The sequence below is a fragment of the Amblyomma maculatum genome, chromosome 1, assembly GCF_055883805.1.
Source record: "Amblyomma maculatum isolate TAMU_Amacu chromosome 1, ASM5588380v1, whole genome shotgun sequence".
Classification (NCBI taxonomy): domain Eukaryota; kingdom Metazoa; phylum Arthropoda; class Arachnida; order Ixodida; family Ixodidae; genus Amblyomma; species Amblyomma maculatum.
The window spans coordinates 141025354-141043639 of NC_139344.1; the positions used below are offsets into that span (position 1 = coordinate 141025354).

The 18286-nt window shown below is 46.1% G+C and overlaps 1 protein-coding gene across 10 annotated transcripts in view; it reads left to right on the forward strand.

The window, feature by feature from the left end:
- Positions 1 to 18286, forward strand: part of LOC146204174 (snake venom 5'-nucleotidase) — a 69217-nt gene that overhangs the window by 39699 nt on the left and 11232 nt on the right. For 9 of the 10 annotated variants that reach the window (XM_084589126.1, XM_084589121.1, XM_084589122.1 and 6 more), the window contains one exon: positions 6 to 192. In XM_084589126.1, coding sequence (XP_084445252.1) covers positions 6 to 192 — 187 coding nt within the window. Of the gene's footprint in view, positions 1 to 5; positions 193 to 14987; positions 15114 to 18286 lie in introns of all 10 variants that reach the window. The other variant, XR_014703953.1, reaches the window with a different exon arrangement.

Sequence of the window (18286 nt, forward strand, 5' to 3'; positions counted from 1 at the left end):
TGAAGGCACAGCCTGGTGCGAACTTGTGAGGACGTCACAACGAAGCCGCCGTTGAAGCGAGGCTACAGCCTTGATGCTTCAGCACGAAGAGGGCTGTTCCGCCAGCGGCAAACTTCGCTTGAGGACGTTGAACACGAGACATGCAAAATGGAGCCAAAGGTGGAGAACCGCATAGTCATCTTAACGGAAGAAGTAAGCATCTCTTTCTTATAATGCTGACATATCCATGGAAGTGCTTGCTGTTGGCTGTCATAATAGCATCAGTTTTCACTGATTTTGCGGAGTTGCAAACTTGGCTCTACTTTTGCTGGGCTGTCTTGATGTGTCACTTACCCTTATGCTGCTTCAATGTCAAAGTTTCTGCTACTTATGTGTGGCATTTAAAGCCCAGTTTGCACATAACTGCCTGATGTCTAGTTAGCACTAGGCAACGCATAGAAACTGCAGTTCCTACCAAGAACGCTGCGGAATCAAAGCCGTTGGCTAATAGGTTTTAAGAAGATGTGCGCTATAGTCAGCACCCTCACCTGTTGACCTTGATTACTACAGCTGTAATTGTGCAACATTCTCCTTGGCCTTTTTACCCGTATGCAAACAGTATGTTGACGAAACCATTCATATTTGGTTATAAAATCAAACTGTGGTTTGTGTTCCTCATTAACTGAAGCTTGTCAGAAGTGCAGATTTTATCTTTTTTTTTTGTTTGGTAAACATTGTTTCGAAAAACATATCTCTATATTGTTCTATATTTTGTATTGTTGAAGTACATAGGCTTAGTCAGTTTCTTTTTTTTTTGTGTGTGTGTGTGTGCATGCATGTGTGTGTGTAAATTCTTTTGGTTTCTGAAAACAGGCTGGCATTAACAGAGCAGTCTACAAGATGAAGGCAAGGTCAAATTTATTACAAGCATTTATATATGACCCAAGATTTTCATAGCTGCTATAGGAACTTGAATACTGTGGGAATTGTGGAACTGCACATGGAATGATGCTGCTACCGGTGCTTTGATTTCTTCATGATATATTTCATAAATGACTGCTCCTATTGAAAACACCAGTGGCACACTACATTGGTGCCCTTTTCATTCGACACAAAATTCTTCAGATGCTATTGTATTGGTTCAGTTGAAAAAGTTCATATAATCGTGTTTGGAACCAGTGGGGTCCCAGTGTGTTCAGTTGACTTTCTTTTTCTTTTTTTGAAGGCGAGAGCCTTCAATGCCTCATACTGTCGTTAGCAAATCTGTCTGCGTTTCGGATGCATGCCTTATATGGGCATATGCCAATCACCATTGAATCGATACTTAATCAGTAGCAATTGGATGATGTCGGAACATGATTTAAGACATTTTCAAGATAATTTTATGATAATTTATGACTAATAATAACATAGTTAAGCAGATGCCCATAGGAACCCATGCATTTGGAGGTCATCGTAACTATCACTAACCATCACTTACTACTAGTTAAGGGGCACATGTTTAACGAACACTAATCAGACATTAACTGGTACTCAGAAAGTGCTAGTCATGGTTAACTATCACTAACCAATAGTAATGGTTAGACGTTTCGAGACGTCCATAGCCATCACATGGTGACGTCCTTGGCCGTGACGCCACGACAGGATGTGACGTCATGTCTAATAACAGGAAGGGATAATGACGTCACATCCGTTCATGACGTCATGACTGGTGATGGCGTCATCAGGAGATTCACGCATATGCGAAGCTGACCTCGCCGAGTGTTTGATCTTTCATTTGGTGCTTCCTCGAACACCGCACCACAGACCATATATAGAAATAGACGCAGTACAGTAGGCATCAGCGGCGTTTAAAATTGCTTGACAGCAAAGAAAAGGCACAGTATCTGTCACAATTCTAGTCAGTCACAAACGCCTTGCAGTCAATGCCTAAGCAGTGCGGTAGGGAAGACTTCCGCCTTGAAGCACATTAGTGAGCCGAAGTGCCCTCCTGAATTTTTTTTTAATGCAAAAGCTTTACTTGTGTCTCATTGTGAGAAAAGCCAGTGGTGTTGTTCGTTCATGCCTGTGAAGTGGTTGTAAAAATCTCAGCAATGGCGAGAAAAATAAGGTGATGTCATTAAGGGGAGATGCTACTCGAAGGCACTTTTTCTTTAATATTTGACTTAAAGCTATGAAACTCTGGCTATTAATTCAGTTTTTTATGCTGATTTCAAATCTGCAATTAGTTTTATTCTGAGTTTCATAGTTTTCTTTCTGTTCAGTGGCAATGTGCAAAATATGCACCCTGGCTCATTTTGATCTATATAAAGTGTAGAGCACCAAAAACTACTAATAACATACTTATAAAGTATGCTAATGACGTGAAAAATTTGAACTTGGCAAGTTTGTATAATCAAGGCACCACCATGTGGTAATTAATTTTTTTTTGTAAATATTTGATCAGTATTTATTCTTGAAAGAGATAACGGCACTCCTCATACCTCAGAGAAAGTATGTCCAAAATTTCAGTCAGATATGAGCATCAGAAGTACCAAATACAAGAAGGGCAAACTCGGAAAATTGCCCAAAATTGCATTTTGAGAAAAGCCCATTTGAATTTAAAATTGCATGTTTATTTAAAAAATAGGGCTTCAATTCCTATCAGACTTTGGAAGAAAAGAAGAAAATTGCCCATAAAGCAGCCACTGGTACTAGAAACTTCCTGCAGCATATGTCGCTCCCTCACGACCCTTGCGAGTGGACTCCGACACTTGCTTTTTTCTTCAGTGTGCGGTGCTTTGCTCTCGCTTCCGCAGTCAGCTTCAAAGACATTTGTTTCTTCCTTATTTCTCTGGATGTGCCAAGCTATGATGCACTGGCTTGTGGAGTCCAATAATTGAGTAAAATCTCACTAGCTACTCGTATTCAATTCCTATAGAAGGGGCCGCTACAGCAGCTTTGACGTTGACGGTGAAGCCTTCACGCGAGCTCCTGCTGTCATAATCTCAGCTCGCGTCCCTGTACTCCGCAACTCACCATGATGAGTATGTTGTGGAAAGGACACCTTGCGGGCAGGCAGAGTTCTTGCAGAGTAGTTCAAGGAACGAATAGAGTCTACGCTTTGCAGCCGGTTCGGGAAGTCCTGAACACTGGCAAGTTGGGCGAATTGCGTCGCTTGCAAGAACGTTCAGTGCTGTCAAGTTGGTAATGACAGATGACGCCTCATCGCAGGCTCTTTCCTCACTTTAGAAATGCCCAATCTTTTTTTCCGAGGCACTCACATACTCTAACGCCGCTTCAAATTCCCCGGAGGCATCTGAAACGCTAGAGAGATCGGTCAGGGGTGTGAAACTCCCTATACCTCCCAGCGGCCACGAATTACAGACGCTAGCGCCAAACTCCCCATTATAGGATTATAGCGGGAGGGGGCGCGTAAAAAATGGACTTGACGGGGGAGGCCGTATAGCGGACTGGTCCAAATAAACGGTGCGCTGAAGGGAGTGTCAGTAGGTTGCTTCAAGCAGCGCGGGTCGCGCGCACGCGCCCGGGAAAACACTCTGTCCGTGGATTTTCTACCGCATCATCGTTCTGCTGCGGCGCGACCGGCTCGCGGCAGGAACAGTGTGATGGGAAGAAAAACCACAAGCATAGCGCTCTCGAGGGCGCAGGTGCTCGCGAGCAAGCGTACCCGACCGCAGCAAGAAATAGCACAGAGAACAGCAGATATCGTTTCCCTTTTTTATTAAGTGCACGTGAAACAGAAAATGAAAAGATGCGAGAGGTATCCCTCACACACACGCACTTTACATAGCCAACAGTTTACAGTAGTGTTCTGAGTTCTGCGCTAACATTGCAATCTTGCATGCTTGCTTTATCGCTACAAAAGAACCCAGTTTGCCGGCACTGCTTCTGTCAGCATGTGTACGGTTGATATGAAATTAAATAAATGATGCACATATTCATTCTACGCATTCCATACCATCAAAGCAATGTAGAAACATGAGCAAATACCTGCGTTCTAGTTACCTAGTGGTTGATATTTGATGCAAGTAATCACATATGTCACTGTGCTATACATAACCAAAATGCACGATTAAAAATTTACACTACCCTTCCTGGAAGAACCGTCTTCTTCGAAACGCACTTACGTCTCTCCACAGTGCATGAAGGTAACAAGTTCTACAACACGAAACACAGCAGATATCACCGACTGTAATGGCCAGCACAATCATCAGACGAGATGGGTCCACGGAACTGGAGGTGCACGCAGACAATACTCGTCTCAACAAGGGCGAAGAGCCAGCAGGAATAAGATGCACAGAGTAAAAGAACCGCGACGAAAAATCGCGACTTTGGCCTATAAGCCAACACGCAGAGAATTTGCAGCGCTAGGCTACGCAGACGACGGTTCTAATTCAAAACGAGCGGAGTCGTAACGGTTGCAGCGGTTCACGCGAGGACGAAGCAAGCCACGCAGCGGAGTCGGCGGCGCCGTCAGTGCGAGGGAGAAGTCCTCCTCCCAGCTTTTTCTTTCCTCCTTTCGCCCCCGCTTGAGAGAATTAGACGAGACGGAAGTGCCTCTGACTTTCCGCTGCCTGGATCGGTGTCGGTTCAGCTAGGCTTAACTGCCGCAGGTCGAGTTGTCACTGGACGTCCTCTACATTTGTGAAAAGAACGGTATTTCACTCCTCGATGACTGCGCTGGTTCGATTGTGCTTCATCCATGACGAAGGTAAAGTTGCCGAACGATTGTCAGTCTGAAACACACCTCTCCTTAGCATGGAGCCAGCAAGTGGGCTTCGCCACATGCGTGCGCACGACAGCTAATGGCGATGCCCGATTCATACCACGTGATTTAAAAGCCAGTCGCAGCGCTGGTAAAACGTGGCGAAGATAGAGTGTACTAGAACTTTTTGAGTGGCGCGACCAGCCACCACGGGGGGGGGCCTGTGTGGAAATTTGGAGGTGACGTTGCAATCAGCCGCACTGGAACGAGTCTTCACCACTCCTCCGTGTTTGCTTGCGCCCTGCCGCGTATCGCGCAGTCGGCATGCGTGGAAATTTGGGTCATACTCATACGGTGCGAAATGAATCGTTGCTTCTGAGTGGGTAAAAAGTCCAAAGGAATGAACAGTGGTGTGTCAGGGGCTTACAAATTTGCAGACTCTGGTACGAAACACCAGTTCCTGTGCCAGTGGTCGTAACAAGTAATTACATAAACGCAAGTAACGTGCAATGATTTCTGTTTTGCTCTGCAACGCGAGCTGCGATCGCCTGCGTACGCATTCGTTAATTCGCGTCGTTTAGCGCAGCTTATTTGCAAAAACGTGACAGTTATGGTTCCCTAAGAGCACGTCTCCTATAAGGAGTGCACTGCTGATTCACGTATCCAATAATCATTTCATATAGACTAGATGCGTGTCTATAGTTCAGGCGAACTTGGAGCGCTCCTACCCAGTCTTAAAGCAGCAATGCCCCTTTTGTTCTAAAACTCTGAAAATAACAATACAAAAAACAAATAAATGTTTAAGAAAGCCCGCACCGAACTAGAGGTTATCGCAGGCAAAACCAATTGAAAATAAAATAAAATAATGCAGTTAAACCTCAGTATAACGAACTTCAGTATAACGAAATCCTCGATATAACAAAGTTTCAAGGAATACATCACATAATGCCCATTGGAAACCATGTATATTTTACCTCATTATAATGAAGTAAATGTTTCTGTGATTTTATTAAAACGAAATCTTCAGGCAAATAAATTTTACCCGGGAGGACAAAAATTTGGCCAAAGGGAAAGCATTGCCAGTGCGCGAGACTTGGGTAACTCACGCAGACAGGCCTCCTGGGACGCGCAGCTCTCGCTTCCTACAAGCAAGAGGTAAGCGATAAGCCGCTACAGTATCCACGCACCCGCCTCCTGCTTTGTTTTTTTCTCTACCTCTGTCTTTGCTTCGTCACAAATGGTAACCCCCCCCCCCCCCCCTCCCCCCCATTCCTGCTCTGCTCACTCCTTTCCTACGATCCAAAGAAACTCCTCCCCGTGCACGCCCGTTTGTCATCCCTTTCGTGCACAGTTCTCGCGTGGTCGCTGCTTCCACAGTTGTTTGTGCGCTGCTTGCCTCTCGGTTTGCCGATTCTGACTCTCCTCCGCTTTGGTTTTCCGCGTTCGTTGCCGCAGCAGCTGCTTGTACACTTCTTTCTGCTCTATTCATTGATTCTCTTCTATGACTCTCCTTCGCTTTGTCACTACCTGGGTCACTGCCTGGGTCCTTTGCAGGAGGACCCAGGCAGTGACACAGACGCCGAAGACGGCGAAGCCCCAAGTAACCATGAAGTGCTTGACACAATAGACGTACCGCGGTACTGCGCGGATTTCACAGGACAGCAAGAAGCGATGCAATCCCTGTGGAATTATGAACGCAGCGCGAGGCCACCTCTGATAGCTAAGCAGGCGCAAAAGGAGCTCACGGATTACTTTCAGGGGAAATAAAAACGAAGTCCTTACAACTGGCAAGTGCTTAGGTAATGTTTCTGCATGCTAGGCACGGAATTTCGATACAACAAAATTTCATTATAACGAAGTAAAATGCCTATTTTTATGACTTCATTATATCGAGGTTTAACTGTAGAGGCAAACGCCCAAAAGAAAATTTAAGAAAAGCCAATGCAAAGAAGCTAGAAGAAAAAAGAAAGCAGTGCCCAAACGCAAATGGAGAGGAAGCAGCCAACGCATTTTATTTTCAAGTACTGTGCGCCCACACTCTTCCCCAGCATAGTCTTGCAGCGCAGGTTTTCGATACTCGGCTCAACTTTAAATGCTCCTGTGCTTTTCTGCGTGCATAGTCACGATACTTGTTGACGCCTTTTACAAAAAATAAAATGCATTCTTGTTACTAGATAAAATCCAGTTAGATTTAATGACAGCTCCTTGCAGTGTACATCGCATCCAATGCGAAAAGTTGGGAAATTCGCACGGTGCCCAAGACTTGGATGAAAGCGCTAAGTTTCGAAGGTCGGCAAGGCCAATGCAGTGATCAATCTACTTGGTTTTCCATGTCTTCTATCGCAGTGCGATCAACTTCGCCTGGGGAATTAAGGGAATTAGTAGTCTGAGCGATGGTGCTAATTATTCTCCTTTCCTGCAGCCACCATTTGCTGGCGTTTCCTTTCTGGCCTCTGTGTCAGCGTTTTCACACTCAAATATAATGGCAAGTTCAACAAGATAGTCTGCACCGCATCGGAAAAAAACGTGCGATCCTCTAGGTATTAGAAATTCAGCCCCGTTCACAATATGCACATAATCCTTTAACACAAAACAAGGCTCAAAATGCAGCTCGCAAACTGCACAGTCTGCATCCAATGGCTTGTCAAGCCTTCGCAGGTGTCTCTGCCAAAGCAGTCGCCGTTCTTCATCTGTGGAGGCTTTGAAAAGGGACAATTCACGATCCTGTTCAGTCCGCGCCTAACCAGTCTTGCATCCTGTGCGTGTAGCAGTGACTCAGCCATCGCTTTGGAGGCATCACACGCAAAGGGCAGATCAGAAGAAATTTTTAACACCAATCAGATCAGGCACTAACCACAAGGAAAAATAAACGCACCGACCATGACAACCATGCGGTGTAAACGGGTCGAGGCGAGGTGCAGCTGGCAGAGCGGGAGCAGGCAAATCGTCAAGTGTGGGCGACGACAGCGCCGCCGCAACTTTCGACCCGATTGAGCGCCGCGGCCAACAGTAGAACCGGTATCCGCTCGTTCCACTCAAAAGTTCTAGTACACTCTAGCAAAGGCATGCTTTTTTTAATTATTTCTTGCGCTGTAGACGCCGGGCAACTGTGGTGATTGGGAGAATGCGGCTTGGCTGATAGCCTCACGCGATCCGCAGTGGCGAGCAACCTCGCCATGCCGGCCGCGGGACGCTCAGAGATATGTACTTTCGGTCATTTAACAGCCACTGCGTGCTCTCTAAATGCAATTTCAGCCCAATTTTCATTTAAATTGAACTTTGATTTTTTATTTCATGAAAGTAGAGATATCAAACTTGACAACACAAAGAAAAACAAAAAAAATGAGTCATTTAAAAAAAAAAATGCGTTTTTCAACCCACATCTCCCCTTAAGTAGCCGTATGATAAACACAGCAAGCCAAGCATCCACGATGCATAACTGGATGCTTTGAGACCCATCTGCAGCTGGGGTCATTTTGCAAATTTGCAATGCAGTCTGAGTCCGTGAATATACACCATTTTTGAGGGGGTTCCCCACATATGTAGCGAATAGATTCCCGAATGGCTACAAGTTCAGTAGCGGTTGACGTAGAAGTATGTCCCAAAAGGAAATGTAGAGTCGTTTTCTGCACAGGTATGACCATAGCTGCAGTGAATGCCTGTGCTGCCACAGATCCGTCGGTGTACATATGGATATAATTAGGATATTCTGACCAGATGTGCACCAGAGTAAGTTGTTTGAGACCACTAAGTGACACTATTGATTTCTTTAGTATCCCAGGAGCATGAAGGTGCACCAAAGGTTTACCCATCACCCATGGTGGTTGGGCGGGACGATATGGGAGGGCATATCCTGTTGGTACTTGCGACTGATGGCAGCGGAGTGCACTTGTAAAACTGCAGTCCGGCCACTCGTCCAGAATCTTGCTCAGGGATGAAAACAATGTCGTGTAAGTGCTCGTAAATATACACGAAGTGGTTCGTGTGACAAGTGTATGGATATTGGGCGAGCATGCGCCTCTTCAATTGTGCCTTTGTTAGAGGTGCATCTGGGCAGTCCAAGGCATAATTTCAGTGCTTGTGCTTGCACGCTCTCTGGCATGGCAGTCTACGTGAATAGGCAGACACGCGCCCTTATACAATTCTACAGCAGAAAGAACTTCAATATGTGTCTAAAACATTTCAACCATGGGACTTTGATGCATATAATGCTATGCATCAATGCACGTAAGCAGTCTTAAAGGCCTCTGCTGAATGTTTTTTTTTGGTTTGGTGGGAAACGGTTGTCACTTCGGTGGTGTAAGGGCAGGGCTCTTACTGGAGTTTTGGAGGTCACTCTGGGTGCGGCTGGCAAGGAACTGGGTTCCCCAGCAGTCGATGGAGAGAGACTTCTTCACACGCAGTCGGCGCGTTTAACCCTTCCGCTGTCTGGCATTTCTTGCCATGACGCACCCCCAGTGTTTGCTTAATTTCAGAGAACGGCATATTAGGGAACGAGCATAGCGATTTATTTTTGATTATGATTGCTATCCAAATAACATAGTCAACGGAATATGCACATTCCATCATTCTGCAGGTGTTGTTAATTAACATCATCATCATTATCAGCCTGATTATAAAGTAGATAAATGAGGATAATATAAGAAAAAGAAACTGCTCGATACTTCTTGAGGGACCGAATCTGAGCTTGACTTGTATTTATATTCAAAAGAGCCATCGCTCCAGTCCGCAGTCGAAGGTCCCACGCGTTCAGCCATCCAAAAGTAACCGCGAGCATGGAGGGCGCACTTTCGGGGACCCGCACAACGGAGATAAATGGCACGTTGTGAAATCAAGATGACAGAGGGAGATGGAAAGAGGTTAAAACAACCTCCTTTGCTGCTGCTAGCCGCAAGCAAGGGCGCAGCAAAAGAGAGTGAACGCAGAGATCGAGTCGTGTGTCGACCTATTGGGGAGGCAACGGCGCGAGCCCCTGAACGTGACGTGTCGTCACAGACACGCCAACAGAATAAAAATAAAAACCTGCAAACCTGCGGCAGATTGTAGAACAGCCCTTGAACCCGTAACTGCACGCACGCTCTGCAAATGGGTGCGGAGCGACCGCACCCCCCAGCAAAGAAGGTGGCGGGGGTAGGCTCCATACTCTTCAGTATATACGTACCAACACAATGCGGCGCGAAAATACGAACTTGTAGAAAGATTTGACAGATGGCACAGCCTGTCCAAGCATGCCAGCAGCACCAGAAGTTTTGAATGTATGAAAGCGAACATACCGGTACATGGGGGACACTGGGGGATTGAAGCGCGAAAATGTACCTGTACGTTTGTGACAGCGAAAGGGTTAATGCCTTGACTTTATTACTGTAAGCAAGCAGTGTTTGCCGCCTCTCCTCTCCCTATGTGAGTAGCAGGGCTCTTACTGGAGTTTTGAAAATCACAATGGGTGCGGCTGGCAGGGAACTGTTTCCCAGCAGTCGATGGAGAGAGACTTCTTCCAACTCAATCGGCTCGCTTAATGCCTCAACTGTATTACTGTTCGGAGTAGCAGTCACTCTCTATCTGCAGGAGCAGGGTTTGCCCCCTTTTTCTCACCCTGTGAGAGTCGCTAGTTTGCCACTCAAGGGGCCGCATCCAGTGGAGATACCTTTCTGGAACCGTTCTCTTTCAAGACGATGTCAACTTGACGTTAGCAAGACAGTGGGTGCCACCTCGTGGGGAGGATGGGAAAGGCAGCGGCCAATCAGCAATGGCGCCAAATCGTAGGCGTGTCCGCCATGAGCATGTGGCTATTTCTGGGACCAAATCCTTATATCGAAGTGGTGTTAAGCAAGAAATAAATCTAATAATTACATAGTAGTGCAAACTAGTGAATAACAGACGAAAATATTGTTGGAAACTTTCTGTTAACAACTGTCGAGCAATTTTCTTGGCTCATTAGTACCTTTTTCAATGCTAGGTGGTGTCGCACGCGCGCGGCGTCGACTGCTTCCTCGTTTGCAGTCAAGTTTTGTAAGTTCTGTCTTTCACACAGAATGGCAGATATCCTAAGAATGAGGTCTATAACGCCCATAGTGATGCAGTTCGAATCACGCTAGCTCTATGACCGAGGAGTTGCTGCCGCCATTGCGAGTAAGAGCAAGCTGCTTGATACGGGCACAGCACCGGCGTGTCTGCCTGCCTATGTAGGGGTGCAGCATCTTTAGCCTTATCGGCAGCTCAAGCATCGTCAGTGTGTGCAAACTTTCCGCGAATAGTTGTCAATGTAGGACGCAGCCGATGACAGTCAGCCACCATCTGCTCCCTTTTCACTGATGTAGAAAGTGGGGAAAACCCTGCCTGTACACTTACGGACGCAAATTATTGTCTCTACCTCTGCGGGATTCAAATGGTCGCACTGCTGTTGACCAAGAGCTCCCGATTGCAAAGTTGCGATCAAAGCGCATAGAGCATCTTCATTTTTGACGGCAGCCTTGCCTTCCCCTTTGTCCCCACTTCTCTTTGCGATCGGCACACAGTCTTAGCCATACTCAGAGGAGTTGACGGGTTATTTTTTTTCTGCGATGTATTTTTAGATCTGTTAAATCCTGGCAATAAATATATAAAACATACAGTCTGCCCTAGTGTCTTAATTCGTCAGCCTAAAGTGTCGCCGCAAAACCTCCTCAGACATGTAGAAAGCGTCGTTTCGTGATTTTTTTTTTTTTTGCCACGTCAGTTTACTAAAACTGTAAAGCGCAGCAAATATATATATATATATATATATATATATATATATATATATATATATATACCACGATCGTACTCAAACAGCTGCAGCGCGCGCAGTCTCTTAAGTACGGCCATGAGGCGTCACAGCAAGCTCAGAGCAGTTCCCTCTCAAAGTGAACCAACTCGTCGAGGCTCCTGCGCTAGCCGGCTAACAGTTCCTTCTTTCGGAGTGGTGGCCACGCCCCGTGACATAGGCGAAAAATGCGGAGCCATTTCCGGAAGTTTTGGGTCACGCCGGATGTGATGACAGGCAACCAATTAAGAGGGGCGAAAGGAACCAGTTTCCCGAATGGAAGTGTCGTTGGATCTAGCCCCAGCATTGCAGTGGCATCCCGAAATGAGAGTAGTTACAGGAGCGCCCTCTTCTGCTCAAGGAAGGGTTTGTGCTTATTGCCTTGGGGGTGTTCACGTGCTTGCCAATGGAAATGGGTTACATGGATACCCTACAGACTGTGCAGTTAGCATCATCAGTAGCAACCACAATTTTTCTTTGACAAGGTAGATAGATCGGTTTATTGAAAGGAAAGGCAGAGATGTTGGCAGGAAGGATGAATATTCCTTCTACTCTGCACTGGGAAGGGGAAGGGGAGAAGAAAAAGGATCATTGAGAGCTAAACATTTCGACAGATTTGCCTGTCTGGTTGGGTTGATAACTAAGGGAAACTTGAAATTTCTCCACAGATCTCTCAGTGTATACATGAACATAATTATGATATTCTGACCAGATGTGCACCAGAGTAAGTTGTTTTAGCCCAGTAAGTGGCATCAATGATTTCTTCAGTATCCTGAGAACACGTAGGTTCTCTGAAGGTTATCCATTACCCATGGTGGTTGGGCGGGACGATATGGGAGGGCATATTCTGTCGGTACTTGCGACTGATGGCAGCGGAGTGCACTTGTAAAACTGCAATCTGGCCACTCATCCAGAATCTTGCTTAGTGGGTGATAACGGCGTCGTGTAAGTGCACATAAATATGCACGAAGTGGTTCGTGTGACAAGTGTATGGATATTGGGCGAGCATGTGCCTCTTCAATTGTTCCTTTGTTAGAGGTGCATCTGGGCAGTCCAAGGCATATCTTCAGTGCCTGCGCTTGCACGCTGTCTGCAGTCCGCAAGCAGGAAATGCTCATATTAGAGAGTACTGGGAGACTGTACCGGATGTAGCCAACAAACAGAGTCTCATAAAGCCGTAGTAAGGAGTGCTCAGTTAGACTCCATTTGATGCCTGCTATGAAACAAAGAACATGACAAAAATTTATTGCCCTTTTCTTCACCATATTAATATGTTTCGACCAGGATAGTCTGCAGTCAATAATTACTTCAAGAATCTGTGATTGGAGACATGCGGTATCATTACTCCATGAAGAGTAATCGGGTAGTGGCCGACACATTTTCCCATAAATGCAATCACTGCACGCTTTTCTGGCGCTAAAAGCAAACCTTGACGCCGTGTGTACGTCGATGTTGGCTCGTTGCAATCTCGCACATAGTTGTGGGCACGTTGGACCAGAAGCCCAGACGCAGATGTTGTGAGCATATGCACTGATGTGGATGTTAGTTTGCAGCTCACTTGCCAGGCCAATTAGTGCAATGACAAGGCCTGGCTAGTAGCGTGCCGATGGCATCAGTACTGTAGGGATTGTGAGTCAGGCTTGCCATGTTGAAGTAGACAGTACCGCCATGTCATGGCCTCCCAGTGCCATGGTCACTGAGGGGGCACTGTTTTATCTGCAGGCATGGCAGTTTTCTCATTTCGGGGGAAAAAAAAAAAGGGGAAAAAAAAATTTGTGTTATGACGAATTTTAGTTGAAGCTATTGTGATACACACCAACTCTGCTTTTGACAGTTTATACTGGTCCTATTTCCTGAGCTTGAAATTACTTTTTCTTTTTTTTGGCAACACATTGTGGTGCAGTGCGAATATGTGGGGATGCCCTGTGAATAGAGCCATCCATACTATGCCACTAATTGGACGTTGCCATGCTTGGTCAAAGAAGACAGCAGCTAGCATTATTGGATTTGGTCTGCAGAATTAGTAGCACACAGATAAACTTCATTGATTTGTAGCCGTGTGGCTGCGCTTGGGTGGATGTTAATGTGTAATTACTCCCTTATTACAGATAAACTTCGTAGTGGCTGTCTTAAACAGCTTGGTACTTGCCTCTACAGAAAGCAGGGCATAGAAATTGTTAGTGCAGTCAACACAGCTGAGTTTCAATCAGTGTTTCACACAGCTGTATTGAGGTGGAAGAAATGCCAGGCTCGGGTGCGACTTGTGCACCTTGAAATGAAGACCCGTTTTCCTTTTCCTTTCTCATAGCTAACTGGTGACCGCATGATCGTAACCTCGGCTGATCTTACTATTGCTTTGTGTGACAGGAAGAGTTGGTGGCACTTTTGCCAGCCTTGTGAATTACTGAAATCCTCCACATGGTTTTCAAACCATCCGTTTTTTCCGCAGTTTATACATACAACAACATTCTTATCCCCAGCACTAGGGTACTAGTGACGGCCTGCATCCTAGCAGGCAGGATTTCGTTCCTTGGTGACAAACTGGGAAGTGAGGAAAAGCACTCTGAGTACCCTGTCTAGCATGTGTGATATGATACATATTTAGTATTCATTGTGTCGGTGATAGCGGGGAAAAGAGCGGCGCAGTGCTCAAGCAGAAAGAGGTGCGGGACACCGGCAAATCAGTTCTGGCAGAGCCTTGCTGCTCCCACAAGACTCTACGTCAGTGTAATTTTTTTTTTTTGCGTGAAGAGAAAAAAAAAAAAAAGACAGTGGCAGTGGTGGCTATCTCTGCCTGTGTGAGCGGTGTAAGTCGTGTGCTGCGCGTGTTGGTTATGAAAAAAAAAAAGAAGAAAAAAAGATGCTGTCCCGCAAGTTCTCTCTGAGGTCATGCTTAATTGGAACAACTGATTTTTCCAATGTGTTGTCAGTTGGCAACAGGTGCTTTTCAAGGTACTAGACAGGCACACAATTTTTTTTTTTTTTTTTTGCTTCGTGCTCGCGCATTGCCGTCTACAAACGGACTCGTAACTTGTGCCACCGCGACCCCTCTTGCAGCTGCGCGATTTGCTCTCTTGCTCGCAGCTTCACGCAAGCTGTGACATATTTATTTATTTATTACAACCTCAGAAGCATTATTGAAGGGGTATTACATTACCCTATATGGTCACGTGATGGAAGCATAGTCGCACTTACTGGTCCGTCCTCCGTTGGGTGGAGCTCCATCACCGCCGCTCAACGGAACAGAGGAGCAGGGGTCCACAATCATGTCCACGGCACAGATTTAGGGGATTAGCGGGTCCATTAACTTGCCGCAGTAGCAGTGCCTGTTATCGAGAGAACTACAGGTACGCAGGATACATGCAACGCATGTAGAGCTGGTTTATGCAGATTTAACTTGTGGTAGGCACATGTTTCTAGTTGGCCATACTCTTCCAAATCTGGTATTGTGTGGAGTTATAATTCCACTCTGCATGTAAAGGAAGAAAAATCTGAGTTTTTTTTTCTTCTTTTTTTCAGATCTGTAAATTTAACTAATGAAATCAATCATTCTTCATATCATGGGACCTTGTAAATGTTCAATTTAGAACCACCATCTTTAATTAAAAAGGAAGCACTTGGCACACGTGGCAGCCAGCAAAAAAGGTAGCCTCCTAACTGTGTAATTCATATTTTCAGGATTTAGGGGCACAGTGTCTCTACCCTGAGTAGCTGAGAGCAGTCTTTGCTTCCATTGAGCCAGTCCGCTTTTTGCGGGAGGATGTGGCGCCATCATGCGGGAGCGGGTGAGAAACACATTGGACGGCAGTGTAGCAGACGACGCGAGAGTGCACCATACGAAATGGCCACGCCAACGCAGGTAGAAAGCGAAAGCTTCCCCCTTTTTTGGCCTCGGGGCGGAAAGTAGTGACAGTGATTGCAGTATATCATGTTCACGCAGTATGGGGGAATGTAGAGCGTTTTCACAATCCACTCATAACGCACGTACACATATGCTATCTTCGTATTGTAAGAGCGTGTAGCGCGGGCCGTGTTCAACGTGACAGAATGAGACACTCTCAGTGTGCAGGTTTTCGGCAGACAGGAGAGCGCGGGGGCAGAGAGAGAGAGAGGGAGAGGGATCTCAAAGGGCAAAGCAGCCAGGGGTTTGTTGATGCTGCAGAGCTAGGTGGAATCGTCTCCTGTGACTTCGAGCGGCACATATGCGCGGGGTGTCTTCAGTTACCGAGCACAATGCGGGCACCGTGGCGCCGGCATGGTGCAATGGGCGTCACTTCCTCCCCGCGTCATCTACAAGCGTGCAGCTGTGGTATTTCATCTACGAAGCTCAGCAGAGAGGCACATATACACACCCACTGAAAAGGGCATTGTCCCTGCCGGAATGCACACCTGCAGGAAACGCGCGGCATTTTTATGGCAACAGATGATTCAGCGCTGTAGCCGGTTTCGGCCCTCAGGAGTCAGAATGGATGTGGTCGCAGTGGTGAAAAGGTTCTCGCTGCACAGAGAATGGTCATTCTGTTGTGAAAGGATCCACAACGTTCCTTTCTGCCTCCCCGCGATTTCTGCGGAATCAACAACTTGGTGACACATGTGCATCTCCTACATATCGGATGCGCATCTCGGTCAGGAACCAACCCTGTTCTACGTCCAGAGTGATCCACTCTGCAAGTGAACGAGCATGAACCCTTGTGCCGGGCGGTTTCCTTGCCGTTGCAAACGGTTGGACAAAGACTACGATTATCAAGCTCCCTAACGAAGTGCATCTGATTGCGTACACCAAAGGAACAAAATCCGGATGCTTTGGCGTGCACGAAGGCGAGCCTTTAATTAAAAAGAAAAAAAACTGTGCGTCGTGCAGTGCGTCATATGCTCCGAGTGGCAAAAACAGAGATACTACAGGTATGTATGCATCTAAACGAGATATGCATGATGAAAAGTACCTACTGGAGTTTTCACCCAGGCTGTAACGCACCAGTGATAGCTGCAATGAGGATTTCTTCGGTGCGTGATTGCTTTAGTTGCGCCGGGGCCGGAAGGCAATGTATTTTGTCGTTTCTTTTCTTTATGTGCGAAAGGGCTAGGTAGCTTAGATATCACAGGTGGCTGTGTGCGCTAGGCCGTAATATTTAGTATGTTTTATCGTGACTGCCACCTCACTAACAAGAAAAAAAATACAGCGTTTTAATGCACTGCCGTTCGCGAGCCTCATGACCAGCTCAACCACTCGGCTCACGAACGGCGGTGCATTGCAACAAACGCCCAAAATTTTTTTTCTTTTTAGTCAGGCGGCAGTCGCGATAAAACATGCTAAATATTTCGGTCTTGCTCACACAGCCACCTGTGATATCTGTGCTACCCGGCCCCTTCGCACATCAAGAAAACAAACGACAAAATACATCGCCATCAGACGCGCCGAACAAATGCACATTGCGGCTATCACTGGTGGGTTACAGGCTTGCATGGTGCAAACTTCGGTAGATACTTTTCATCATGCACATTTCCTTTAGATGCATACATACCTGTAATGAAGTGTTTTTCGCACAGTCGAGAGTATGCAGTCGGTTGCTAAGGTCGGCCATTCACATCTTAACGCTTGGTGGCCCTAATTCAAGCTTCACATAGTTATTGGTCGCGGCTCGCCGAAGGAAACCTGAAAAACCGCGTCTTGCATCTTGGCACGCTTAGAGAGTGGCAACCGTACGCGGCAGATGTGGTTGGCATCGCTTTGCCAAGCCTGTGACGGCCACCGCGCCGTCCGATGCCACCAGCCCCCGTGCACTGGCGGCTCCGAGAAACGCCGTCGACGCCGTCCAATGTGTTTCCATCGGTCGCCGCTACGACTTCGCGCATGCGTAGAAAATTCGCGCAAAAGGTGGATTGTGCTCTCACATTGTGCTGTAAAGCAGAGACAAAATATGATAGTGCCGATGGTGCTGAGTTTGAAGCATTATGCTCGTCACAGTGTGCATTGTGTGTTTTAGACTGCAGTTATGCACAAGCATTTTCCCTGAAACCTGGAAAATGCATGGTCAAATGATACCTCTTTTTTTTTTTGTTACTTCTTGGTACACTGCTCAAATACTCTAGAATAACTTGATTTCTTTATATTGTGAATGTGTTGCAAAATGCAAATGATGGAGCTCGTGATGCTCATGAGAAGGGTCATGTTGGCTTCTGACTAGTCCTGAATGTTGCTGATTATGTTTATTACAGTAGCTCACAGTGCAACGTATACCAAAAATGTCTTTGTTCCATTTGGATTTTAGTACATTGCTATGAGGATGCTAATTCCGTGCTTTAATTTAGACATTTGTTCACAGATACCTGTGAATTAAAGGTTCGGATATTGTGTGCCATTTTCAGTTATATGTTCATGCCCTCCTTTACTTTATCAACATTCATATTTTATGGCTTCTTTGCATTTCCCTCCTTTGCCCCGGCCACCTCCTGTGTTTATCTTGGGCAACACCTTAGTGGTTCCGGTCAGGTGCATTACCATGGACTCTGAGTTGTGACTATCCACTGTGCGAGTAGGCTGGTTGCAGCTGTGAATCACCGAGGTGAATTCTAGCTTTTGGCATGAAAGTTATGGTTGAAACTTAACAACTTTTGTTTCTTGTATTTATGTACTTGGGCAATTTATGATATGATAGCATGATAAAACACTAGGTAACATGGCTTTGAGCATGCATGCGAAAAGTTTAACAGCAGCTCTTGGGTAGCCAGTAGCAGTCAGTATATGTCAGTCGAATGTAAGTATTTTCAAAGGCTTGGAAAGAAAAATTCTCCACATATATGTGTATATACATTTGTTT